Raw genomic sequence first — 27,083 nt, 5'->3', positions numbered from 1 at the left:
TGAAAATCACTGGTATGCATGAGAAGTGGGATTCCCTCAAGCGTAAATATCCTGCGAAAAGGAGGATATAAATCTCTCATGCTGTCAGCATCACATGATGACTTCTGCAGCATGGTTGGAATATGCTATACTAGTTATAAATAGGCTTACATTTACAAAGTTGCAGCAGTAAACCCTCAAGAGAAATCTAAATATGCACGTTTGCTCATGGAAGTGATATGATGACGATTAAAAAGAAAATGACAGATTCAATTTGGACTATAGAGATGGGAATCATTTGTGACGGATTATGGTTAGGAAACTGTTTGCCTCACATAACGAAGATCCACTGACCCGTTAAATGAGGGCAGAGGGGTGTAGGGGCTTGGAGAAGGGATGTGGATGTGGGAATGAAGTAGGCAATTATGCTTAAGAACTCACCACACAGTACAATGAGTTTATGACTAATGGATTGACAAAGGGGTGGGGTCCTAATAGATACAATACCCAGGACAGATAAACACTTGACTGTCACAGGATATTCCTCTCTGTCTTTTCCTGGAGAAACTCTACAACAACCAGTCAGATAGAAACTTTGAGGTTAATCGGTGAAAAATGCCAGAGGAGGAAGAACGAGAGAAATTAGCCAAAGTCATCAGACAGTGGAACAACAACAGACTGGACTTGTTTGAAATAAGTCAACCTGATGAGGTGAGTCGCCTGCAGACATCAGACAGGGTTCAAACACCATTAAAATTCTCTCTTATCTTTAATTCTCTGAACAACTGTCAATGCCAGTTTCTTAGATTTAGTTGGAACATTGTCTAAAATGTAAGAAAACAGAATGTGATAATTTGTGCCTTGTGTTCAAACTGATAAACTTTTTTTTGTAAATATATTTAATTGTGAAGTTGATTAACTTGGTTTTATTTATATTTTAAACATTGTCCCAACTTCTATTGAATCAAGGTTGTATTTATAACATATACATTAATTCAAGTGCATTAAACTACTGTGTTCATGTACTGTACTTTAGTGTGCAGTAGTTTTAAGGTTATTAGAAGCTGCTTTTAGTAGAGTTTATTTGTTTACCTCTTATCTTAAATCGTACATCGTCACCCTGTTAAAATAATCGCCTAACTCATTTTTTCAAGTTTTGCAAGAAACACAAAAAACTTCACCAAAAGAGTAACATATGATATTTATTGTTAATTTCACTCAAAAAGGATGTAACAAAGGATGGCTATTGGCATAGTAATCACACGTTGTGTAAATGATGTAACTTAAGAGAAATAAATGACTTAGGCAATTTTTTGAACATGCCATTCATTTGAACATTTGTGACTTAAGCAAGATATGGTAACACTTTATTTTGACGGTGTCTACATAAGAGTCACACAAGCCTGTCAGAAACATGACATGACAAGTATCATGAGCATTAATGTTACTTCAAAGTGTCATTAATGTTCATGACACATCCCATGTCATGTTTATGACATGCTTATGTCACTCTTATGTAGACACCTTCAAAATAAAGTGTTACCATATCTTGCTTAAGTCACAAAGGCATGTTCAAAAAATTGCCTAATTCACATTTTATTTTGACTTAGGCATAATAAATCCGCTTAAGTCACACACTTGACATAGGCCATTATCTTAAACACATGATCTGATCAACTGAGGATGTAGGCGATTTTACCATAAGTGGCCGGCGTCATGAGGAGATGATTTAGGCAAAAAAACAAACAATTTTGACAAACAATGACTTTAACAGTGTGACGATATTTTATATTTCAACTAGAAGCAGGCCTCTGCCAAGTCATGCAGTATCTCACAATGGTACATTCTGACCTTGTTCATGTGAGTTTTTCTAGTCAAAATGTAATTTTTCCAATTATTCAGACACTGCATGAATTTTAGCACTAATTACCTATCTGTCAATGTTAACAAAGGTGAAAAATAATTGTATCCGGCCTGTGATCAGGATCCGCTCTTTCTTGGCCCATGCTACACTTTTGCTCCAAGTTTCATGAAAACAGAGCCAGTAATTTTTCTGCAATCCTGCTCACAGACAAACCGAGCTGAAAACATGACCTCTTTGATAGAGGAAACAACAAATTGGCTTATAGATGCATGGCTGCATTCCTATTTTTAAGTTCAGATTCAAAGCTCAATAATTGGTTGATTGTTTGGTTTATTACAACAAGGTGAAATGGATTCTGAGAGGGCAAAATAATGCAATGCTTAACTGATTATAAAAACTTTTGCTGCTATTATTTATGAGTCTGTCACACAGTGGGAAGGTCTTTTAGGAAATTCCTCAGGGAAGATTTTTTTTTTTACATTCTCAAAGACTATAATATCTAGAAGCAAATATCTAATCAGCCAATCACATGGCAGCAACTCAATGCGTTCAGGCATGTAGACATGGTGTAGACGAGCTGCTGATGTTCAAACAGAGTATCAGAATGAGGAGGAAAGGTGATTTCAGTGACTTTGAACGTGGCACGGTTGTTGGTGTCAGACGGGGCGGTCGGAGTATTTCAGAAACTGCTAATCTACTGTGAATTTTACACGCAACCATATCTAGGGTTTACAGAGAATGGTCTGAAAAAGAGAAAATAGAGGTCTGAGGTGAATGACCAGACTGGTTGGAGATGATAGAAGGGCAACAGTAACTCAAATAACCACTCGTTTACAACTAAGCTATGCAGAAGACCATCTCTGAATGCACATGTTCAAACCGCCACTTTATAAGGTACAACTTGCTAGCTAACAAAGTGGCCGGTGAGTGTATATGATAGGTAGAAAACCGTAACAGAAACAGAAAACACCGGTCTCACAATTTAAAATGTATGAACTATTCTGTTTTGTGGCAGAACTTGGAGTTTCATGGTGTGATGCGCTTCTACTTTGAGGATCATGTTGGAGGAAATGTTGCCACAAAGTGCCTCCGTGTATGCAGCAACTCTTCAACTCGTGAGGTTATCGAAACTCTTTCAGAGAAGTTCAGGCCGGATATGAAAATGCTGACCACTAGTTATTCCTTGTATGAAATCCACACCAATAAAGGTAATCAATTAAGTCATACTGTATATTGTTGACAAGGACACACATTGTAGAGCCTGGCTAACATTGCCCTATCATATATGTCTGACATGCACCAATTAAAAAACTTTTTTTCTTTGAACAAATGATGCAGAAAATCATACATGGGATGATTTAGAAATTGTGTTATTTTATTTTTATGTATTTAAATGGTCAGCAATTGACTGAAACTGAACATACAGCACTGATATCCAGCTTTTTTATTTCTAAAATTGGTTGACAATGTTATATGTGTAGTGTGTAATATTTTTAAATAGTATTTGGGATTTTTTTAATTTGGAAGAGAAGCCATTTGAAAACCTGTGCAAAGTCATAACAGTGCTCAAAAACTGACTATATCATCCAAATCGGTTATATTTTTACCTGTAAAATCTGCATCGGTCTCAAAAATCCCGTATCAGTCAGGCTCTACATTTTTGTATTCTGAATTCTGAGCTAAAACAATAATCTATTAACAGAACAGAAAATTAATCAGCAACAATTTTGATAATCTTTTTTTTTTCAACCAGAATTGTGCTGGTTTCAGCCTCTAAAATATGAAGATATTATATCTTTATTTATATATATATATAATTTTGTGTGGTGATAGCTCAGTGAATTTAATGCCCTGACCATTTTTTCTGCTTATTATGTGGAATAAGAACGTAAGCTGAATCTGGAAGAGCATCCTTTGGTCGTACAATTAAACTGGAACACGGACAACAGAGAAGGACGTTTTGTGCTCAAGAAAGACGAGGAGAGTTTGAAGGTAACACTCAAACCATTAATTCAGTCTGCGGTTTCACTCTCTCCTCACGTAATCTCACATCTATGTTCCTTTTTATGTGTGTTGAACAATAAAGGAAAACTGTCATGAGAAGGAAAAAGGAGGCGTGATCCAAAGCTTCAAGAGGACACTGTCACGAAAAGAGAAGAAGAAAGAGAAGAACAAGACTAAAGCGACTGACAAGGCTTGTGAGGATGAAAATGGGTAAAATGTTTCACTGTTTTTTTTATATTTTCCAGACTGCTGGCTCTGGGCCTGCCTAACAGACAGAATAACATCTACCCTTTTAAACAAATATCCAGGTCAACTGAAAAGCTACTGAACAACAACAGCATTTGTGTGTCTGACCATGAGACAAAAAAGAGCTGCACAGAAAACAAGAAGCAGCAGAGACAAGCTGCCCTGGGTAAGTAATCTGCAAATTGTAGAAAAAAAATGGAAACCACAATCAACAGTGTAGAAATAAGACCTCTACATCATTCAGTACAAGCATTTTTTTTTTTAGGTCCAATCAATAAGGACTATATAATATGACTTCTTTTTACTTAAATACAGGAGGAAAACACACAGAGATTCTTTATCCAGACTTTGTAGATAACCCTGGATTACCAATTGGAATTAAATTCTGCGATAACTGTAAGTATGAAACAAAAAAGGTTTTCTTCCACACAGTTATTTTGATATTTGTCAGTTGAAGGCTCACAGCTCATAATGTCCTCCTGCCCCCTGCTGGTGTCTTTTACATTTCAGCTGAGGAAGCCTTCCTGTCTGCAGTCATAAATTACACCAACAGCTCCACAGTTCATTTCAAGCTCTCACCTGCGTACATTCTCTATGCTGCGGGACGCTTTGCTCTGCAACGCCATTACAGACGAGGCTCTGCACCCACAGGGAAGACACAAAGTGTAACTGCCATGGCAAACAATATGGTGGTCATTACAGGGAAGGTCATCCAGGCAAGTGCATGAAAACTCTTGCTTTTGTTCCTTGCAACATATCAAATTAAAGATTTAATTAACAAGCAAAAATCATGCCGACATGAATGGGCTGCTATAGGGCTGGGCGATATGGACCAAAAGTCATATCCCAATATATTTAGGCTAAATATATATCAATATATATCCTGATATTTTTATCGCAAAATGAGAGCAAATGTTCAGTCAAAGTCAAAGCCAAATATAACATGTCACAAGTAGTTTTATTGAAACCTTTTATTTAAGTGAACATAAATACTATATAACAGGAATACTTTTTTTTTTCAAATCAAAGCTCCATAAAGTGCACATTTAAATAAAAACAAAATAATCTAATAAAAATAGCCTATGAAATAAAATAGGCCAATCTTTTTCCGAAATAAATATATTTACATGAGAAAAGAATAACGAACATTACAAAAGAACTCAATATGACAAACCCTAGTAAGGGAAGCATTTATATATAAAGAAAGAAAGAAAATTTGAACTATATCTATATACACGATATTTCCATATCACATTTAAAAATATATCGATATATCTTTTATATCGATATATATCGCCCAGCCCTAGGCTGCTAACAGCTACACATCAACCAGGTGCTCTGTGAGTTTAACATGTTGCTATATTTGCCTTGCAGAGGCAGCAGGCCATCGCCGGCGCTCTCGCCTTCTGGATGGCCAACTCCTCTGAGCTCCTGAACTTCCTCAAGCATGACAAACACCTCGGCCCGCTCACACGGCAAAGTCAGCTGGATCTGTCCCACCTGGTGCACAAAGCTTACAGGTACAGACAGCAGTACGTGACCGTAGAGATACAGAGATTCTGAATCCAAACTGAGTCACTTTGACCCTGCTCACCCAGCTATCTACCTGCCAGCCTTTGCTCTCTTAGAGACACTACGAGTCTACAGTCACCAAAACAAACCACTTTAAAAATATGTTTTCTCCCACTGCAAAAACAGCAACTCTGAACTCTCAAATCCCAACCCAAGACACACAAGGAAGTCAGCACTGTTGCTTCAACATGCACCTTTTCTTCCAACTTTGCCTGTACACATGGTCCACAAACAATAAAATAATCACCAATCTGATAAATCAGCAATAAGTGAATAATCAGCCAATATGTTCATGTAATTGGGTGATAATTTACTTATTTTAGATACATTAGTAGTCGTGAACATAGTGGACGATATGCAACAGAAAAAAAGAACTTCCTGTATAAAAATCACATTTTAAAGAGATATTTAAAAGGATCCTTGGCTAAATGCATCCTGCTAGAAGAGACTAGTGCTGATGCATGTTAAACATAATGCACAGTGTAAAATTTTTGCTTTGATGTGTGTTTTATTCCCTTAAGTTTCCTGCTACAGTGCCTACAGAATGAGTTAAGAAAGCACTTGCCAACTTTTTTGATTGATCCTGAGCAACATGGTGCACTGCCAGCTGGTATAGGTAAGTGTTTATTCATAAATACTACATATATAATTATCTCACTCAGTGAACCACATAATTTGCAGCTCTTGGAAGAGCTGTGATGTGTTCTCTTTGTTCAAATACTGTAAACTTTTGTCTCGCCTTCTGCAGAGATGGTGCTGAACACAATGATGAACACCATGTCTCTTTTACGCCGCTGTCGGGTCAACCCTGCCCTCACCATCCAGCTTTTCTCCCAGCTCTTCCATTTCATCAGCGCCTGGCTCTTCAACCAGCTCATGAGCCCAGAGGCCAACACTCCAGGCCTGCGCTCGCACTACTGGGGGGCTGCTCTCCGCCAGCGGCTAACGGCCATCGAAGGCTGGGCGGAGAGGCAGGGCCTGGAGCTGGCTGCTGACTGCCACCTCGGACACATCATCCAGGTGGGCCCCTCCCTGCACTACATGTCTAATAATTATTGGTAAAAAAAATAAATAAAGCAAAGACTGGGGTTTTATGAAATACAGTGGCAAGAGCCACTGAACCCTTTAAAATAACATGCAAATGCATGCAAAAACATGAAATATTGTATTTGTTTGTGTGGTATTAGGTTAAGCACATTGTGTTTGTATGTTCTTGGAACTTAGGTGCAGATCAGATAACATTTTATGACAAGCGAATGCAGAAAACTAGATTATTTCAAAGGGTTCCGATACTTTCTTGCCACTGTATGGAACCAATGTCTTTTACCACCAATATGCTAGAAGTTTCAATAAAATCAACAACTGAATCAAATCAGTCTCTTTGTAAGATAATACATTTCTGTTCATGCTTTGCAGATTTTATCTCAGCTGTAATCTATGTGTCAGAGCACATATTTCAGTTGGTACAAGCTGTTAAAATAGCATTGCCTGGCTGTTTCTAGGCAACCATGCTCCTGACCATGAACAAGTACTCAATGCAAGACGTGAAGGCCATCCAGAATACCTGTTTCAAATTGAACTCAGTGCAGCTGCAGACGTTGCTATCCGGCTACCTCTATGCAACCAATGAGCCTCACATCCCCCCTGTGAGTACTTCTCTTCTGTTCTTCCACTCCCCTCATGTCTCTGCTGTTTCCCCTGTTTGAAACTACAACTGTGATGCTGCTTTTTGGGACAAATCCTTGCAAGAGGTTTCTGATAAAGCCTGTCGAATTTAAAGTGCTACTTTTCAATACAGCAGCAGCAGCAGCTTCAACTACACAAGAGATGCTCAGCAGTATAGATTTAATAATATGAATAATTAACAATGATGAATATGATAATGAATAATAAATGAAGAATAGTAAAGCGAGTTGTCACATTCACCCATTGCTTTTGAGTGAAATATTTCTCTAATACTTCGCTGAATATGAGGTGTGTGACTCTCTATTCCGTGTGAAAAAAGCCATGTTGAGTTTCAATATGCAATATTACAGAGAAATCATTTTGTGAATGGGCTGTGGGCAAGAAAACAGTCTCATACTGCCCTCTAGTAGAGCCCTGAGTTTATCATCCAAAATAACTGCAACAATCTAGTAGGAAATATGCCACAAACCCAATTCAGGCAAAAATTGGTACGCTGTATTGAAAGCAATATTGCCTGCATACCCAAAACACTTTATCCACAGATCCAATTAAGCTCATAACATTCATACTCAGACATTATATTGCACCACTGAATACCAACAGCATGAAAGCACCATTGTGCACATGCCAAATTAGCCACAGATAGTTCCTCTCATGTACATAAGTGTCTCTTATATTACCTATATTTATTGTTATTATATTCACATGAATTTGTATTTTTCTTGAGTCATACAAAAGAAGCAAGGAAATAGGTAATGGTAATTCATTTCCAACTCCCATCTTTAGTTGGGTAATGAAATACAGTGCTAACAGTACAGTACAATTAGAAGAAAAAAATATAATGAATGCAATCAAAAATGAAAACTATTTGCAGTTAACAGCTTGTTGAAAGAGTCTCTGAGGATATGGCTAATAGCTTTTTTTGTAATGAGAATTTCTGTGAGACTTTCAGACAATCAGAAATGGTTTGGTTTATTACATTTTACATGTTAATTGGGATTACAGAATCAGATTAGAAAAACTAGTACATGTTAGCAACAAAAGATACACACAGTACACCTGTTATTTGTGCCATTACCGTATTTGTAAGAATAATTTGATTTCACTGTAAATGCTTAACATACATGCAAAATAACTGTTATTTACATTGAAAGTGTTTTAAGATGCTTAAATAACGTTAGAAAAAGAATATTTGTGTAATTCATTTTTTCCTGTCTCTCTCCATTTTGTACTATAATATATCATATCATTATAATGTATTAAACTATAATATGCAATATTTTTATGTTTAATTTTGAAGTAATCCAATTCGATTTAGATTAATTATGTACTGTATAATACAGTTGTATACGTTACTAATTAATCTAAAGTAACACTGCACATGGATGCTAGCTACAATGTGTGGCTTGCTTAAATGCTAACATTAGCTAGTTCTTGTTAAAGATAGATAAGTAAATAACATGGATACATAAAAATGACCAAACTGAACATATCCAAAAACATTAATACACATTAAAAAAATGTTCGCTGCACATACTTAGCTTACTGAAGCAACAGCCGCGGTCACAGATTGTCGACATCAGGGCTACAAACTACAGACTGCTACATTGAAGTAACAGCATTTGCGGTGTTATGGATTATACAGTGACCCAGTTTAATTTGTGATTTTCAGCCGAATACGTCTGTGGTTGTCGTAGTTACAACAACTGTTGAAAACAGGAAAATGTTTTTTAGCTGCCCTCTTTGTCTCTACCAAACAAAGAGGGCAGCTAAAAAACATTTAATTTTATTATTATTAATTGTATTATTCTATTCAGGCCTTTCAAACGTAAAGGGGCAAACGCTGTTTCCAACAGCTGTCATCACTATGGCAACAAAGTCACCAGATAACACGGTCACTTGTTAATCCGTAACAGCGGCACTTGGCGTCGTTAGCTAACCAACGGCTAACGAAAAGAGTAGCGGGCATTGTCAACCTAAATATTTATATATTTATTTTTGTCTTTTACTGTTAAATCTGGTTTTAAAAAGAGCTTTATTTTATTTTATTTTATTTGTGTTTCCTTTGGATTTATTTGTGTATGTCTAATTTCTATCTATCTATCTATCTATCTATCTATCTATCTGTCTGTCTGTCTGTAAAAGTTCCCCAAAGTAAGTAGTAGAACACTCCATGAGGATAAGTCCTTGCTTACTTTTATTACAAGACTTTGAGACTGTTACAACAGTTTTCTACTACCACTGCAGCTGTACTGTACAGTTGTACTTTTCCACCTCTCCAGGGAGGTCAGCAGTCAGGGTCACCTGCAGGAAGGTCTTTAATGGGCCTACTTTGTTCAGGTCACAGCAGGCAGATTGGATGTCTCCTCCCTGAAGCCTTGTCACAGAGTGACAAATGCCAATCTATACACCAGAATGACCTTTTCCTGAAATATTTCCGTTGTCTGATCCACTTGTCATCCTCGCTGCAGGATTTGATCGATGCTGTAGTGACGGCTGCTGAGGCTTCAGCAGATAACCTGATTCGGAGCGAAGGACGGGACATCCAGCTGCAGGAGAGCCTCGACCTCCACCTGCCCTTCCTGCTGCCGGAGGGAGGATACTCCTGTGACTCTGTGAGAGGGATCCCTCCAGGGTTCAGGGAATTTTTGGAGCCAATTTGCAGGAAAGGTTTGTCATAGTTGTAAAAATGTGAAAGTACTGCAGAATACCAGGAATGTATTGTATTTAAGATAAACAAACCTAAAATAGGTTTTCTCTTCCAGGTCTCTGTTCTTTATCATCCCAGCCAAACTCCAAAGGTGACTGGACCGTGTACTTCAGTGAACCATCTCCATCTGCAGAGACCACACATTTGGTAAGCAAAACCCACAAATTGATGTGTTGAAATATAATTTTGTTTCAATATAAAATAAAATTAATAGTTGTCTCTTATTTATTTTTTTAATAATACATTGTTTTATTTTATATTTAACTTTTTTTTATTTATTAAAAAGCAGTAAATATGTAAAAAAAAAAAAAAAAAATAAAGCTTGGCAGCAGTCATGTTGTTATAATTATAATTGTCATTATTTTTTATTTTAACTAGGCAGCACACAGAGAGCCAGAGATTGTGACAATCACACTGAACAAACCTCTGAACAGTGGGATGGGGGTCAGCATTGTGGCTGCCAAGGTAACTGCCTCAATTCTGCCAAAAAAATGAACTATTCAAAGACCAAAACTATCTGCTTATATCTAAGTGTCCTCCCTCTTGTTTTGCCACAGGGAGCAGGACGAGAAAGCCTTGGGATTTATATCAAGTCTATTGTCCGGGGAGGACCGGCTGAAATGGTGAGGGAACACATCTTTGATTCAGGTTATTTTAGATGCACAATGTACAGAATCTATTTTGTTAAATTAAACAAGACAGACTGAACTAACAGACAACATCTCTACTTTGTGCAGAACGGCAGGTTAACAGCTGGCGATCAGCTGCTGAGTGTTGATGGTCAAAGTCTGGTCGGCCTCAGCCAAGAAAGGTAGCGACGTAACAATGTGTTATACAACTTTCTGGAAAAAAGTTTCTGTGCTTTCATGACAATCACATGGTCGGTCTGTCGGTTAGTCGTTGCACCTCTTTGGTCCAGACTGAAATATCTTAATGACTATGTGTAGGTTTGCCATGAAAATCTGTGACAAAAATAGGCATACAAAAAGTCTACAAAAAGACGCAAACTGACCACAAAGAGACACAAAATGACTACAAATAGAGACAACTATACACACCAAACAGCTATAAAGAGACTCAAAATTGACACAAAGACTACAAAGATACACACAATGACAACAAAAAGACAAAACATGACCACAGAGACACAAACTCACTACCAAGAGACATAAATTGACCAGAAAGACACATAAACTGACTACAAAGAGACTCAAACAGACCACAAAGAGACACAAAACAACTACAGACATACCAAAATGACTACAAAAGAGACAAAATTACCAGAAAGATAGAGTAATCTTTATTTTTAAAATCTCACTCAACATTGAAAAGTTATGTGTTTTACTCTCAGGTTTAGGTTAGGTCTATAAAAAGTATGTAACAAAGGCTGTACAGTTTGAAATAATGTATGTAATGATGTGTATAATGTATATAACTCCCATATTGATTTAGGGCAGCAGCTATCATGATGCAAACCGGCCCCGTGGTGACCTTACAGGCTGCAAAGTTTGGAGCGAGCTACCACGGCCTGGGAGCTCTGCTGAGTGAACCGGCCCCAGAGAGGACTACAGGTGAACACACAATAAACCCCTTGTTCAGGTATTTATGTCTTTCTGCTCCCTGTGACTTAATAACGACCTTTTCTTGCTTCATAAGGCGATAAAAGCCATGCTAAGCCGGGTGGTGAATCGATCATGCTGTACAGTGTTGTGGATCCTGGTCCGTCAGAGCCGATCCACGGAGGCAGCAGGAGGAAGAAAGAGCAGATGATGCAGAGGAACAGACAACTTTATCGCTCCAACCCCAACATGACCAGTGGGTGCACTTAAATTTTAATTACCTATCACTGCTGGGCTCATACAGTTAATACCAAGTCTTTTTATTTCCTTCTTATTTCAGCAGATTTCTTCCCTGAGGATGGAGATGAACCTGTTGCCCCTGCAGTGAGAGGGAACAACATGGCTGCTGTCTCCAGTGTCAACCTTAGTGCTGATGTGAGATTTCTTCATTTAATTCCTTGTAAAATGTGTACTACATTCAGTCACTCTAAAGAACAGAGTCAGCTTAATGCCCAAACAAGAGTGCATTGTTTTTCACTGAATGTTTTTGTTTGTATTCAGACTTTTCACAGGGAATACTTGACACTTCCGACCCCTAAATCCCAGGAAAAGAACTTATCCGAAGCCAGTCGACCGCAGCAAACATTCAAAGTATCTTGGAGGCCTTTAGATGGACAGAGCTCCAGTAAGAGGACCTTCATGGTAATTCCCTTACTTGAGTAAAATAACAAACTACACTGAAATTATTCCACAACAAGTAAAAGTCCTGCAACCTTCCTTAGGTGAAAGTACAAAAGTATCAGCATTAAAATGTACGTAAAGTATCGAAAGTGAAAATAGTTGTCATGCAGAATGGACACACTCAGATTGTATATATTCAAAATATCTTTTTGGATTGTTATTTTTTCATGCATTTATGTAAGCAGCATTTTACTGTTTTTGTAAATTCTAACTACTTAAGATACTGTTATGTGATTTAATTTATATATATATATATATATATATATATCACATTTTCATGTTGAATCTTGACCCAAGAAGTAACTAGTAACTAAAGCTGGCAGTTAAATGTAGTCGAGTAAAAAGTACAATATTTGCCTCTAAAATGCAGTGGAGAAGAAGAAGTAAAAAGCGACATACAGTCATGGAAAAAATGATTAGACCACCCTTTTTCTTCAATTTCTTGTTCATTTTTATGCCTGGTTAATTTAAGAGGCGATATTTAGCCATTTTCCATGGTTTTCTTGATAATCACCAAAATCATTGTCAAGCAATCTAGCTATCATTATATTTGTCCAAACAAATGTAACTTTAGTTGTACCAGAACAATAAATTGAAGAAAACAAGGCTGGTCTAATAATTTTTTCCGTGACTGTAAAAGGAGTCCAGTACTTGAGTAAATGTATTAAGTTACATTCCACCACTGGTCTTTCTTAATCTCTTAAGAAAGTCTTAATGACATTTTTGTCTTGTTGTTTTCACTGACTAAGTAATAACACTTCTTCCACCACTGATTGCTTATAAAATGATGAATACAAGAAGGTTAATGCTCTCTATATCCTTCCCTCTAGCGCCAGGCTCTGTCACAGGAGAACCTGTGTGTGGACGATGGAGGCCCCCTGCTGGACAAAAGGCAGAATTTGTGGGAGCAGAAGGAGCAGCGTGCAAAGCAAACCATGAGCCACTATTCATCTTTCCCCATTCGCTCAAGTGTTTCTACTCATGACATCCTCTCAGATAACTGTTCTCCTACAAAGCAACAGCAGGGCAACCGCACAAGTGGCGCCGGTGTCTGGAGAACTCCTTTCTCACAACACCCAACACCGACGCCTTCCAACCAGCCCATACGCATAGACATCCCTGTAACCAGAGCAGTGAACGCACACACAAACCCTCCTCTCTCCACCTTCCAGAGCTCCTCTTTGCTGGCGTTGAGGATGAGCCAAACTCTTAAAGTAAATGGAGATAAAAACAGAGCCGATCATATTTATGCATGTCCCGTTCCTGCAACCAAGAAGCTACCTCAGCCCTCACTTCTCTCCGTGCAGCACAGATCCACCACACACAGGGATCAAGCTGCAAAACCTCAAGTAAGCATCCCTCCGACAAAACACGTCTCCTTCCAAGAACCTCCCACTCAGCAGAAGCAGAGCTCGTGTCTGCCAAAGCCGAAAGACCCTCAGGAGCTGTCTGACCCGTGGAGGAGGGAGGCGCAGGAGAAGCTGGAGAAGCAGCAGAGGCTCCATGTGGTGGAGCTCCTGGAGCAGGAGGTGCAGGAGCTCCAGGGCAAAGCGAGGCACACGGCGGAGGAGAGCGACCGGCTGCGAAGGCTCAGCCTGGAGTGGCAGTTTCAGAAGAGGCTGCAGGAGGTTCAGCAGAGAGGAGAGGATGAGGAGGAGGAAGACGAAGATCTGGACATGATGGTGACCATACAGCAGCTGGAGAAAAGAACACAGGTGAAGCCAGACACAGTGTCAGTTAAAGGGAAGATCTGCCCTAAAAAAGAACCGAAAGAACTTTTCATGTTACCAAAGGGCATTCTAGGAAATGTAGGAAATCACTATATAAAGTAGATTAAGTGGGCTGAAGGAAAGTGAGTACAAAAGCCCACTATTATACTTTCTATTAGATTAATTATATGATTATGGGACAATATGATACCACCTACAGCACAGAATTAAACATGTTTATGTATTTGGACTGGATATGGTTCACAAACAAAGAACTAATTACGGAGCTGGTGTCGGGGGATAATAAAAAAAATATTGTCATAAATATATGTGAAAAATACTGGATATTTACTGTATTCGCTGAGATTATAAAATCATAAATTGATGAGAAAAAAATGAAATTACCTGAAATTAAATTCACAAAATATACACTAAAAAAACTTGGAAAATGTGTTTTGTTATGTTTTTAAAGTTCAACCTCGTCAGCAATTAAGACATACTTGATTTAAGTAATATGGTTCCTTGACCCAAAAAAATAATTTGAGACTTCATTCTCTGAGAATTTCTTGTTTTTCTCCTTGCAAATTTATGATTTTATAATCTGAAAGTATGCCCATTTCTATGCCCATCTTTTCTTTCTACTAAATTTACACCTTTAATCTTGGAGAGTCTGAGTTTTTTCCAGGATGTTTATTATTTTCTTTTACCCACAATGGCACTAATAGAATAAATCTTAATTTTTTTGTCCATATTTAGAACAAGAGGAGTTCTGCTGGAAACAATGAATTGAAAGAGTCAGAAAAGCAGGCAGGAACTCATTTCTCCCAGAAGGAGGACAAGGCAAAGACGGGTAATTGTTTTCTAATACAGTAAAAAAAAGTTTAGTCAGTTCAATTTATTCAAATGTGTGTCCTCATCTGACATCTTATTTTATTTCACATTGCAACATTGCCATGTTTTTGTCAGATCAGAGACGGAGCGGACTGAATCAAGACTTTAAGAACGTGGCATCAAAACAGTGAGTTTAAACTTTTTCTTAATTTAATCTAGTGAGACATTGGCAAAGGCTAATGTTTGTGTCCCCATAAGTGATTCCACATTAATACAGTTTCTGCTAATATCATTGTTTAATCGCAGAAACCAGGAGGAGAAAAACAGGAGGGCGTCGGCTCCTGAAAAGCTCACATTCAAAGAGCGTCAGCGTCTCTTTTCTCTGGCGTCCAGTGCATAAATGAAGGTTAAAGCCTTGTAAACAGAAACCTCAGAGGAGGAGCATGACTATATAAACAAAAGTAATCATGTACCAAGCTAAATGACAGTATACAGTACCATGTAAAAAGACAGTGTGAGGATGTATTTACTGTAGAAGTGTATGTCTTAGATAAATGTCCCAGGAGCAAACTGTGTAATGTCTTGTATTGTTTCCCAGAACATTCAGCTTTTTGATGTATCCTGCTTAAACATTAATTGTTGTATTTTTGCATTCATAGATAATAAAGTGTTCATTTAGAAATATAATCGAGGCACTTTTTCCATTTATATTCTGCCTATAAACTGTAAGAAGCATTGCTACTTAACTGTTATTAAACTTTGTTGTGCTGATAAAACTGCACCACAGTTTTCTCCTGTTCGTCAGTTTCGATCGAGCCTTTTCGCAGCCTGCGGATCTCGTTGATGGCGTCAATCGCTGATAACTTCCTGGTCTTCACCAGGTAGCAGGCCAGTATGGTCCCTGTTCTGCTTTGACCGAGCATGCAGTGAACTCCCACACCCTGGAGAGAAACAACACTAGGTTTATTTTGCTGATGCAGTCGGCCTGTTTATCAATGAGCCCATGCTATACATTCAGTTTTTCGATATTCTCATTTGTGAAGATTTACTGCCTTTTTTATCTTGAGTATTGTTTATTTTAAGGACTAATAGTTTTCCTGGGGTCAGACAGGCAGCTTAAGATATAACAATAACTGAGAAAGTCATCAAATACATCATCAAAGATGTGATCACAACCCTGACTCCAAAAAAGTGGGGACACTATCAAAAATAAAAAACTGAACCCATCAAAAAAAACCCACAATGTTTTGAAAGTTTGAACAAAAAATATGTCTTTGTACCGTTTTCAATTGAATATATGTCACAAAGGATGAGGAAATAATCACACTTTTCTAGAATTAGGGGTTATAGTACAAGTAAACAAAAACAGAGATAGCAATCTAAAGACTAAACAGATAAATCCATTTGAAAGCATTAAACTAAACATTAGACTTAACGTAAAATATTAACTTTAATCAGAAAAATCAAGCAATTTGAAGAGATCATCATAGATTTTTGGAAATTACGACAAGTCTTCATCAGTTATTATCATTAGTTGAATTCTCTGTGTAAACAGTGCTGATGCCTCTGCTGATAATCTTTGTAAGGAACTGACTGCATAGCATACAATCCAATACACTGACAAAGGCTCATTTGCTGTTTGATTGATGCACTATGAAGGAGCTGCAAGGTTATGAAAGTTTTTCCTTTCCACTATTCCAGGAGTTTCATCAAAGTCACGTACACTTGATGCCAAATGTTTTAGGTTTCAGTGTGTGTGGCTTGTGAGTCTGTGTACCAGACTCGATTGAACCCTGGAGAGTCCTGAAAGTCCTTCATAAGCAAACAATCAATCAAGCACAGTCTGTCAAGTTTCTGAGCTCTTACCTCCCCCTTGGAGTTGGCCTCTTCAACAATAGAGAGGAATCTATCAATTTGACTCAGCGAAGGAGACGTGTAGACCTCTATCTTGATGTGGTGCAGCTGTAACTCTGGGCACGAGTCATGGTAAGGTGGTTTTCTCTCACACAGGCAAACCAGGTGTTTGATACCATTGTCCAGCAGGTACTGGTACTCAGCTGTCATCCTGGGTTGCCCCAGTCCAGCCAGTTTGTTTGGCTCGACCCAGGAGAAATTACGTGGAGCAGTGGAGGCCATGCTCTAAAAACTGAGAGGAGGAGAGGAAAACACAAGTCAAATGAAGCCGGTTTATTCACAGACAGCACTTTACAACTTGATATACTTTATAAAACTGGGAAAACCTCCGATTAAAATTTGTAATAAAACGTTCATATATACATTACTGTACAAAAGTTTTAGGCAGGTGTGAAAAAATGCTGTAAAATAAGAGTGCTTTCAAAAATAGAAATGTTTATAGTTTAATTTGATCAATAAACAAAATGCAAAGTGGGTGAACATAAGAAAAATCTAAAGCAAATCAATATTTGGTGTGACCACCCAGGATCAATTCTTCTAGCCATTATTTCACACTTGCAGGGTACTCTGTGTGTGTGTGTGTGTGTGTGTGTGTGTGTGTGTGTGTGTGTGTGTGTATTAGAAAATAACTAAATATATGTAGACTTAAGAAAAGTGTATAGTGCATAGAGTAGTATATAGTATACATATAAATCAGTCCTGAACTTTTTGTAAAAATTACTGTTCCAATAAGTTTAGGAGACCGTGAGAAAGTGCAGAAAAGTAAACACTGACTACAGCAGTGAAGCTGTTTGCCTCTAGCCAACATCAGCAGGGTGGACAGACAAAATAGTTTAGTGTCTGGCAGAGGGATTAGTTTGACAACAGTACATATTTTAACATAATAAGAAACAGGCCTGATGTGGAAATACACTGTAGGCCTCACCAGACTCCACCTAGTTTTACAGAACGATTAGAAAATAAGATAAAAGCTCCTAATTAGCTAATGTATCAATAAACTTAGATGCTAAGCTAACTAGCAGAAGCTGTCATTCATAGCAGCTAGCAGCCTTTTTAAACGTTGCTAACGAATGTGAGCTACTAGCGTTAGCGATGAGCTCAGGTGATTTCCGTCTATTATTAAACACAAACACATACACTCTCCTTCTGGTTTACAAATAAACCTATAGAGTTACTTACAGTTTTCCTTTGAAAGGGATATTGCCGTTAAGCTATTTAGTAACGGAGATGATTGAGTCAAACAGTTAGCTTCATCAACGACAGTAAAACATTGTGGATCAGCATTTGTCAAAGGACACATGTCTTCGAGAGTAGTATCTTGTGGCTTTAGTCAAACACTAAAGGCAGCAAAGACATAACAAAATATGCCACCAGGGGGCACCTACATATACCTGTCCTGGCAGGTAACACACACTTTGATTGCCAAGAGCTCTCTCTAGGGCAGGGATGGGCAACTGGAGGCCCGAGGGCCGCATACGGCCCACACGCTCACTTGAAGTGGCCCTCAGTACAACTATATGCATTTGAGCATGAAATATGTTACGATGCTGCACTGTAAACATATTTAAAATTGCAGTTTAATGAATGTTTGTAATATGGTGTAGTGGTTAGCACTCTTGCCTCACAGCAGGGTCGCCGGTTCGACTCCAGCCTGCGGCCCTTCTGTAACCATGTTCTCCCCGTGTCGGCCTGGGTTCTCCGGGTAATCCGGCTTCCTCCCACAGTCCAAAAACATAGTCCATGCTCTTCATGAGAGCGTGCATGTGTCAGCCTGTCCTATATGTGGCCCTGTGGTAGTGTCGATGAAAAATTGTGGCCCCCTCCAGCATTTAAGTTGCCCATCCCTGCTCTACGGTAATGTTAGCAATCCCAGGATATTACAAACATTCACTCATTCACTCATTCATTCTCCTTAACCGCCTATCCACACTCGGGTCGCGGGGGTCTCGAACCGATCCCAGCTGACATTGGGCGAGAGGTGGAGTACACCCTGGCCAGGTCTCCAGACTATCGCAGGGTTGACACATGCACTCTCTCCTAAAGGCAATTTAGAGCGTGGACTATGTTTTTGGACTGTGGGAGGAAGCCGGATTACCCGGAGAACCCAGGCCGACATGGGGAGAACATGCAACTGAAGGGTCACAGAAGGGCCGCAGGCTGGAGTCGAACCGGCGACCCTGCTGTGAGGTAAGAGTGCTAAGCACTACACCATATTACGAACATTCATTAATTTATTAATTTATCCTTAATCGCTTATCCGCACTCGGGTCGCGGGGGTCTGGAGCCGTCCCAGCTGATACTGGGTGAGAGGCGGGTCCACCCTGGACAGGTCTCCAGGCTATCGCAGGGCTGACATATAGAGACAGACAAGCACGCTCTCATTCACTCCTACGGGCAATTTAGAGTCACCAATTAACCTTAAGTGCATGTTTTTGGACTGTGGGAGGAAGCCGGAGTACCCGGTGAGAACCCAGGCCGACACGGGGAGAACATGCAAACTACACACAGAAGGGCCGCAGGCTGGAGTCGAACCGGCGACCCTGCTGCTAGGCAACAGTGCTAAATACTACACCATATTACAAACAGTCAGGACGTTTACATGACACTTGAAAAACGCGAATTATTGCCTTAATCTGACTATAACTGGATAACTGCAAAGCAACAGTAAAAATCAATAGGAGGGTGTTAATCTTAATTAACCTAAGGGAGCCTTTCATCTGGGTAGAACCAGCTGTCATCATAAATATGTTTCGAAAAAGATTGTTTGTGTTGAAATTAACTAAAATGATCAAAATGTCACCCTTATTTCTTGTCGGGGTAGCGTTCTTCAGTCTTTCGGGCTGATGGATAATGAGCGGGTCACAAGATAACTGAACTTATTCCCTTAATCTTCTTTAATAACCAACATCGGCACGACAGCATACAACATTCCACTTAACGGGTCTCAGCCATAGACTTATATAAATAAGGTCTCAGCACAAGAGAATCCAAGACTACTTGACTACCCCTCACATACAATTGTCCCCCAAAACAAGGGCAGGTAGGAACTAATTAGCTTTGGGCAAGGGGACAAGTAATATCAACACATAAAAATGAATACATAAACCAAAGTGAAAGTGCCATAAATACTAATTAAATAATTATTGTATATAATGGTAACTTAAATAATTGGAATAACTCAAAACATATTTTATTCCTTAAGTAAGGTAACAAAAATTGTGGAAAGTGTGAATTTTTCTGAGATTAAAGTTACAAATTTAAGAGAAAAAAACTTTGGGGGGAGGTTGGGTTGGTGGAGGCAAGTATTTTCAAATAGCAGCACTATCAAATGGTGTGAACATAACAGCGTTGGTTTAGCAGGGATCAGTGAGCAGGAAATCCCATTTAAATGGAGTGCCTTATTGTGAGAATGGGCTGTGACTGTTGTGTGGCTGACAAGGAATGATTCAATCAGAGGACTGTGGAAACTAAGGCAAAGCTTCAAATCCTTGGCCAAAAAAACAAAAACAAATCCAAGGTCAAGATTTTCATAGATGTGTGACTTTAATGTCTGAGGAAAATCTTACTTATCTTTTATTGAAATGTTTTATTTATCTTTTTATTAACTTATTTAAAATATTCAATTATCTTATTAATAGTATTATTTATCTTCTCTTAAATATGCACCTCTAATCTTTTCTCAGAATATTATTCTCCTCTCCTGGATTTTTAATTTTATTTTACCACTACAGCCCTAAATAACTATTCTATATTATAATAATTTATCAGTAAATATGAATTACATAAATCCAGTTTTACATTGCATGACAATATTTAATATGTAATATGCTACATAAGTGCATAAAAAATGTGATGTTAAATTATTAAAATAATAATTTTATCATCAATGGAATACTCCTGTGTTAACTATTGAGAAATTTGAGGGGAAAAAAAGCTACCATTTGAAAGGCACAATAATATACACATATATGACCGTTAGACTGACCTAAGATTTTCTATGTGGCTTGTGGATGGCACGAAGGTGTGCATCCTCAATTTTGAAGATTTTTGAATTCATTTATCAAAATATCATTTTTTACATAAGGCGTGTTGCAGCATTGCACTGTTTCTGATTGGACGCCTTTTATGGGAGCTCCGCCCCATTGTGTGATAGTCCTACACCTGGTCAATAACACAATTCTCTCTGGATTTCCACGCCTGATTCATCTCATCTGTAAGTCTATTTAGCCTACCTATCTTTCAGAGTTTTAAGGTTACATTTTCCAATAATATTCGAATATTTTCCAGCAAATATCAATGTTCAATGTGTATGTGCTGGATGGTGTGCGTACCTTATGTACCTTACCTTAAGTAAGTGTTTTATGGAGTTGCAGACGTTGTAGTGTGGCATGTAATGTACAAATACATACTTCCTACAGGCACTGCACTAGTATTAATAACAAGAGTTCTGCTGGAAACACTGAACAGAAAGAGAAAAGCTCATAAAAGCTTGCAGGAACTCATCTCTCCCAGAAGGGGGACAAGGCAAAGACAGGTAATTCTTCTCTATTATAGTCAATAAAGGTAATCATTTTTTGTCAGTTTCATTCACTTTAAAGAGTCTGTGCGGATCAGACATCTTATTTTATTGCACATTGCAACACTTTCATGTTTTTGGCAGATCAAAAATGGAGCGGACTGAATCAAGACTTTAACAACATGGCATCAAAACATTGAATTTAAACTATTTGGCTGTAAAACATTGAAATTCAATAATTTCTAACAAGCAGTTATATTGCAGAATGTCTACCCCTTATGACATTATCATCATGTACAGTTGTTACATGTGTTTTCACAACAAGCTTCTTCATTTAAACGAGTAAGACATTACAACAATGGAGTTATTTAAGTGTTTGAAAGAGATCCCTGAGTAAAATACAAGCCATATTTTGAAACCAGCTTTCGTTTGTGTCCCCATGAGCACATTAATACAGTTCAAGTATTTCTGCAAATATCATGTTTAATCACAGAAACCAGGAGGAGAAAATCAGGAGGGAGTCGGCTCCTGAAAAGCTCACATTCAAAGAGCGTCAGCGTCTCTTTTCTCTGGAGTCCAGTGCATAAATGAAGGTTAAAGCCTTATAAACAGAAACCTCATAGGTGGAGGTAATCATGTGCTAAGCTAAATGACAGTATACAGTACTATGTAAAGACAGTGCCAAGATGTATTTACTGTAGAAATGTATGTCTTAGATAAATGTCCCAGGAGCAAACAGTGTAATGTCCTGTATTTTTCCCCAGGACATTCAGCCTTTTAAATTATCCAGATTAAACATTAATTCTTGTATTTTCGCATTCATATATAATAAAGTAATTTAGCAATATAATCAAGGCACTTCTCCCAATTATTTTCAGCTTATAAACTGTAAAAACCGTTGCTACTTAACTGTTGTCAAACTACTTTGTCCGCTGATAAAACTGCACCACAGCTTTCTCCTGTTCGTGAGTTTCAATAGAACCACTTCGCAGCCTGCGGATCTCGTTGATGGCGTCGATCCCCGATAACTTCCTGGTCTTCACCAGGTAGCAGGCCAGCATGGTCCCTGTTCTTCCGTGACCATGCATGCAGTGAACTGCCACACCCTAAAGATGAACAATACAATACTTTGTTCAGTCATCTGTGACACTGCAAACACACATTAGTTATTCATATAAAACAGGAATCTGCTTCTTTTTTTTGCAAATAGAGCCAATGCAGTTGGTCTGTTTATCAACAAGTCCAGCTTTTCAATTGTGAAGATTTGCTGCTTTTCTTTTTCTTGTTTATTTATTTAAGGATCCCCATTAGAAGCACATACTTTTAGTCGTTCTAGGTTCCTGAACAAAGACTTACAATATGGTCAAGTATCTCAGCTCTTACCTCCCCCTTGGAGTTGGCCTCCTCAACGATAGAGAGGAATTTATCAATCTGACTCGGCGAAGGAGGAGTAAAGTCTGTTATCTTGATGTGGTGCAGCTGTAACTCTGGGCACGTGTCATGGTTGGGTGGCTTTCTCTCACACAGGCAAACCAGGTGTTTGATACCATTGTCCAGCATGTACTGGTACTCAGCTGTCATCCTGGGCAGCGCCAGTCCAGCCAGTTTGTTCGGCTCGACCCAGGAGAAATTATGTGGAGCAAGGGAGGACATGCTAGTGAAACTGAGGGGAGGAGAGCAAAACACAAGTCAAAATAAGCTGTATTATTTAATGAAGCACTTTATTAGTTGATATACTTTACACTTTAGAAAACAGTGACACCCTTCCATGAAAATTTGTACTTGGGTGTTCCCTCTCTGGCTAAAACACACACATGGATATAAAAAATAAGGGTTAAGGGCTTAAGAAACCCCCCAAAGAATCAGAAGAAGCACAATGAAGGTAATACAGCTGTAGCCAGGCAAGGCTACTAATAATTTACCCAGACTTTGGCTTTTTGTAAGATAAAATAAGCCTTTATTAATCCCAGAGAGGGAATTAGATTTTTGAAAATAGAAAATAGAATCTATATATGAGCACCTAAAGTACAAAAATCCAAGGCAAAGTGACAGTGAAGTAATTAATCCTGTGCATTTATATAGTAGTGCTGCACAGTGTGTGCACTACAGTTTAGCGTAGTATAGCATAATATATACTAAACATCTGCCCAACAGTTTGAGTAACATTTGTTTTAAATATTATTGCAAGTTGGATAATTGAGGCAAATACGTTTAGGAGACCATGAGAAAGTGCAGAAAAGTACAGTTCAGTGTAGGTAGGAGGTAGGTAGGAGGTATTAGTTTGACAACAGAAAAAAAATGTAAAGCAAATCAATATTTGGTGTGACCACCCTTTGCCTTTAAACCAGAATCAATTCTTCTAGCCATTATTTCACACCTGCCTTAGACTTTTGCAGGGTACTGTGTGTGTGTGTGTGTGTGTGTGTGTGTGTGTGTGTGTGAGATATATGTATATATATATATATATACATAGCAGGGTGGACAGACAAGACAGTTCGGTGTCTGACAGGGGGATTAGTTTGCCAACAGTACATATTTTAACATAATGAGACACAGGCCTGATGTGGAAATACACTGTAGGCCTCATCAGACTCCACCTAGTTTTACAGAACGATTAGAAAATAAGATAAAAGCTCCTAATTAGCTAATGTATCAATAAACTTAGATGCTAAGCTAACTAACAGAAGCTGTCATTCATAGCTGCTAGCTTTTTTAAACTTTGCTAACGAATGTGAGCTAACCTAGCGTTAGCGATTAGCTCAAGTGATTTTCCGTCTATTATTACACAAAGACATAAACCCACAAAGTTACTTACACTTTGCCTTTGAGAGGAATATTGTTCCGCTACTTGTCAAGCCGATGCTATCTAAACTAGCTTACGTACTAAGTACGTAATACGTAGTAAGTACGTAAGACGTTCACATCTGACGGAGTTGGTTGAGTTGTTTGTTACAGTAAAAATAGGTTATATAAACGATGGTAGCTGCTGCAATGGGAGATGGGGCAGCGTAACATGCGGTCGTTGTTTTAGCGAATCTCTAACTATTCTGATAGCAGACATTTATGATATACTCTTATCAAACTACAAATTATACTGTATATGTTATAACGGTTATAAAATCAAGCGGTTGAGCATGTATGTATATGTCAGGATGGCCGAGCGGTCTAAGGCGCTGCGTTCAGGTCGCAGTCTCCTCTGGAGGCGTGGGTTCGAATCCCACTTCTGACAATAACCTTTTCTCATATTTCAATCGGTTTACTGTACACTGCTAAAATCACAAAATATAGTTATGACACTTTCACATATTTTTTTTGTAAGTTTTCAGTTTTATAAACAAACATCACAACTACAGGGGTAAACACCAGCCACCCGCCCCCACCCTCTGGGATAAAGAAATGGAAAAACAAATAAAACAAAAACAAAATGAGGCTAGTGAACAGAAGAAAAACATACTCTTATAGGATTCAAAGCAATAATACTGCACAATCGGCACCAGCCACATAATTGGAATCTGTACACATATGTGGCATCCTATATACACATCTATATGTACAAACTTACATACATAAACACTAGCACTTTAGGCCATTCTGGATAGATAGGACAGAAATGGTTGCCACATTTTTTTTCAAAGGTTGCGGGCTGAGAGAAACATTATATTGAACCCTTTCCATATGTAATAAGTTAGTTATTTCTGCTAGCCAGGTTTTGAAAGAAGGCACATCTTCATTTTTCCAAAGGGTAAAATATTCCTTTTTGCAAAAACCATGCTATATTGTAATGTCTTTCGTTGTAAGTGGGGTAAAGCTAATAGATGTTAGTCAAATGATGCCTAAAATGGCAGTGCAAGGATCTGGTGTAATATCACAGTTATATACTAAGGATGGAGATGTCAGAATCTGGAGTACACTATATTCATCAGTCGTCTAACGTTAAAAAAATCACTCTTATGACTCTTACTCACATTAGGCTCACTTCTAAAGTGAACTTAATAGTGAGAATAAAGTACTGCTCATTTTTCCGCCGACCCCCTGAATCTCCCTAAAAAAAACCTGGTTGAGAACCACTGCCCTATACTGTCCTACAAAGCCTGCAGTAACTACACAAAAAGGTAAAACTGAGAAAATCTGCTATAAAGTTTTTTTTTTTAAAGATGTTTACTTGGCCTGCCAAATGTGTTATAGATAGGTAAGTGATATGGATCTTATTTCTATATAAATTGTCGATGTAATTTTTATGCTCAAAAATCATGATGATTTATTTGACCTTTGACCCCAAATATGTAGTTACTGCACTCTGGTTTTGCATTGCTGTAAAATGTTCTAATAGTAATGCAGAAACAGAGTGCAGTAACAGCAATGTTGTCTTCTTCTTTCAGATTTTATATTTTGTTTTCAGTGAAGAAACATTTTCAAATTGATTTTGTTATACCTTTATTTAAAAGTGTTTAACAACTCTTTTCAAAGATTTGTGTATTTTATACTTAATATTATAAAGTATTGGTGTATTTTAGTTTTAATATATTTTTTCACTTTTTTACTTCATCACTATGTAGATAATAATGTCCCGATAAAACAAACTTATAATTTCTATTAAGCTTATCTTCACTATTCAACACAATGAAGAATACAAGGCTACACTGTATCAAAGTCAAATCAGCCCATGGTAAGTGAACTTACTGCAGTCTGCTTTGGTTTTGAGTTGGATTTTGTAGTTACTTCATTTTTATATGATTCTTTCTCTAAAATAAAGCATAATTGAAATCTAAAACTTTGTCACAAGATAAAACAGACATCAACTCCTTCATTTTTGTTTATAACTCAATTTCGCCCCCAATGTAGTTACTGCAATTAGGCTTTGTAGGGCAGTACAGTACATCAATGATTGTATTGTATGTTGTAATCCAGTGGCGGTTGGTGGAATTTATTTTAGGTGGGGCTGAACGATTGTAATCCAAACCCTTTTAGGGGGGTCTGGGGGCATCCTCCCCCAGAAGAAATGTTTGTGATTTTCACATACAAACGAATCATCCTGACAAAACAATAAAGGCAAAATAGAACATTTACTTACAAAGACAAATGGGGCCGGGAAACTAACTTTTAAGTACCAAGCCATAGGTTTGCAGAGGACTATATACAATTGTGTACACTTAAGGCATGGTGCCACCATAGGTTTGCAGAGGATTATATACAATATATACACTGAAGGAATGATGCCACCATAGGTTTGCAGAGGTGGTTGTCCCTCAACTAGTTGCGTTGCTATGCTAATTCGGCCTAGCATGGCTAGCTTCACACACTTGTCCATATGCACTCTTGCTCGCTCGTGTCCGTCGATCCGTTCTGACATGTTTCAAGTCTGTCACCCCTGTCTTTGTCCATAAACTATCACAAGCACTTGTTTTAAAAAGTAAACAACGAAAGCAAAAAATTGCATTCGCGGGTATGCCAATGCAATTTTTTTGCTTTCCTAGCTAGCTAGCTAGCTAGCTAGCCAAGCCTTTCGATTGAACCAACCTTTGGAAAAACATCTCTTGTAGGTTTTCTCCTTTTCTCTTGCTTGTTGGGTTATATTCACTTCTGGCTTGTCTGGTCCGAGTTCTTTTACTTGAAGCTTTTCTGCTCATGTTCTTCTTTCGAAGGGATACATAAGCAAAAACGTCGATTGTCCTCGAAGTCGCCATTCTGCTCCTCTCTGAGGTGAACGGCAAATGCGCGCACCACTGCACGTTAGCGCGCAACTTGGGGCGAT

The 27,083-nt window shown here is 38.3% G+C and overlaps 3 protein-coding genes, 1 long non-coding RNA gene and 1 other non-coding gene across 7 annotated transcripts in view; 2 read left to right on the top strand and 3 right to left on the bottom strand.

The window, feature by feature from the left end:
- Window positions 1–9,076, bottom strand: part of LOC131988167 (uncharacterized) — a 48,826-nt gene extending 39,750 nt beyond the window's left edge. Inside the window, exon 1 of the long non-coding RNA XR_009395858.1 lies at window positions 8,889–9,076. This is a non-coding gene — a long non-coding RNA (uncharacterized LOC131988167). The remainder of the gene's footprint in view (window positions 1–8,888) is intronic.
- LOC131988166 (afadin) lies at window positions 595–15,092 on the top strand. Its single transcript, XM_059353218.1, is given in 23 exon segments — window positions 595–690; window positions 2,859–3,051; window positions 3,729–3,835; window positions 3,930–4,057; window positions 4,156–4,259; window positions 4,409–4,489; window positions 4,604–4,813; window positions 5,439–5,613; window positions 6,187–6,281; window positions 6,414–6,685; window positions 7,168–7,311; window positions 9,823–10,021; window positions 10,117–10,208; window positions 10,440–10,526; window positions 10,619–10,684; window positions 10,799–10,872; window positions 11,514–11,660; window positions 11,767–11,876; window positions 11,964–12,055; window positions 12,182–12,322; window positions 13,192–14,076; window positions 14,827–14,920; window positions 15,037–15,092. Coding segments are annotated over 23 exon segments (3,648 nt in total).
- LOC131988164 (dual specificity protein phosphatase 23-like) lies at window positions 13,743–18,165 on the bottom strand. Its single transcript, XM_059353217.1, has 4 exons — window positions 17,995–18,165; window positions 16,768–17,047; window positions 15,649–15,842; window positions 13,743–14,058 (listed from the first exon to the last, which is right to left on the bottom strand). Exons 2-3 carry the CDS (start codon window positions 17,035–17,037, stop codon window positions 15,654–15,656), a joined length of 459 nt encoding a protein of 152 aa, XP_059209200.1. The 5' UTR covers window positions 17,038–17,047; window positions 17,995–18,165; the 3' UTR covers window positions 13,743–14,058; window positions 15,649–15,653.
- On the bottom strand, window positions 14,706–26,984 carry LOC131988163 (dual specificity protein phosphatase 23-like). Of its 3 annotated transcripts, XR_009395857.1 has the most exons (4): window positions 26,849–26,984; window positions 22,715–22,994; window positions 21,948–22,437; window positions 14,706–15,330 (listed from the first exon to the last, which is right to left on the bottom strand). XR_009395857.1 is itself a non-coding variant. In XM_059353215.1 (3 exons), the coding sequence occupies exons 1-3, from the start codon at window positions 26,956–26,958 to the stop codon at window positions 22,252–22,254; spliced, it is 576 nt and encodes a 191-aa protein (XP_059209198.1). In that variant the 5' UTR covers window positions 26,959–26,984; the 3' UTR covers window positions 20,886–22,251. The 3 variants fall into 3 exon arrangements, 2 of the variants coding, with proteins under 2 accessions (XP_059209198.1, XP_059209199.1); XM_059353215.1 differs by lacking the exon at window positions 14,706–15,330 and having other exon boundaries at window positions 20,886–22,437; XM_059353216.1 differs by lacking the exons at window positions 14,706–15,330; window positions 26,849–26,984 and adding an exon at window positions 24,147–24,239 and having other exon boundaries at window positions 20,893–22,437.
- On the top strand, window positions 24,478–24,560 carry trnal-cag (transfer RNA leucine (anticodon CAG)). Its single transcript has one exon. It is a non-coding gene; the product is annotated as a tRNA-Leu (tRNA).
- Window positions 26,985–27,083: the final 99 nt, after the last annotated feature.

Source organism: Centropristis striata, chromosome 16 (genome assembly GCF_030273125.1).
Source record: "Centropristis striata isolate RG_2023a ecotype Rhode Island chromosome 16, C.striata_1.0, whole genome shotgun sequence".
NCBI classification, from domain to species: domain Eukaryota; kingdom Metazoa; phylum Chordata; class Actinopteri; order Perciformes; family Serranidae; genus Centropristis; species Centropristis striata.
The sequence above is the reverse complement of the archived record's forward strand: the minus strand, read 5'-3'. Positions and strand labels throughout refer to the sequence as shown.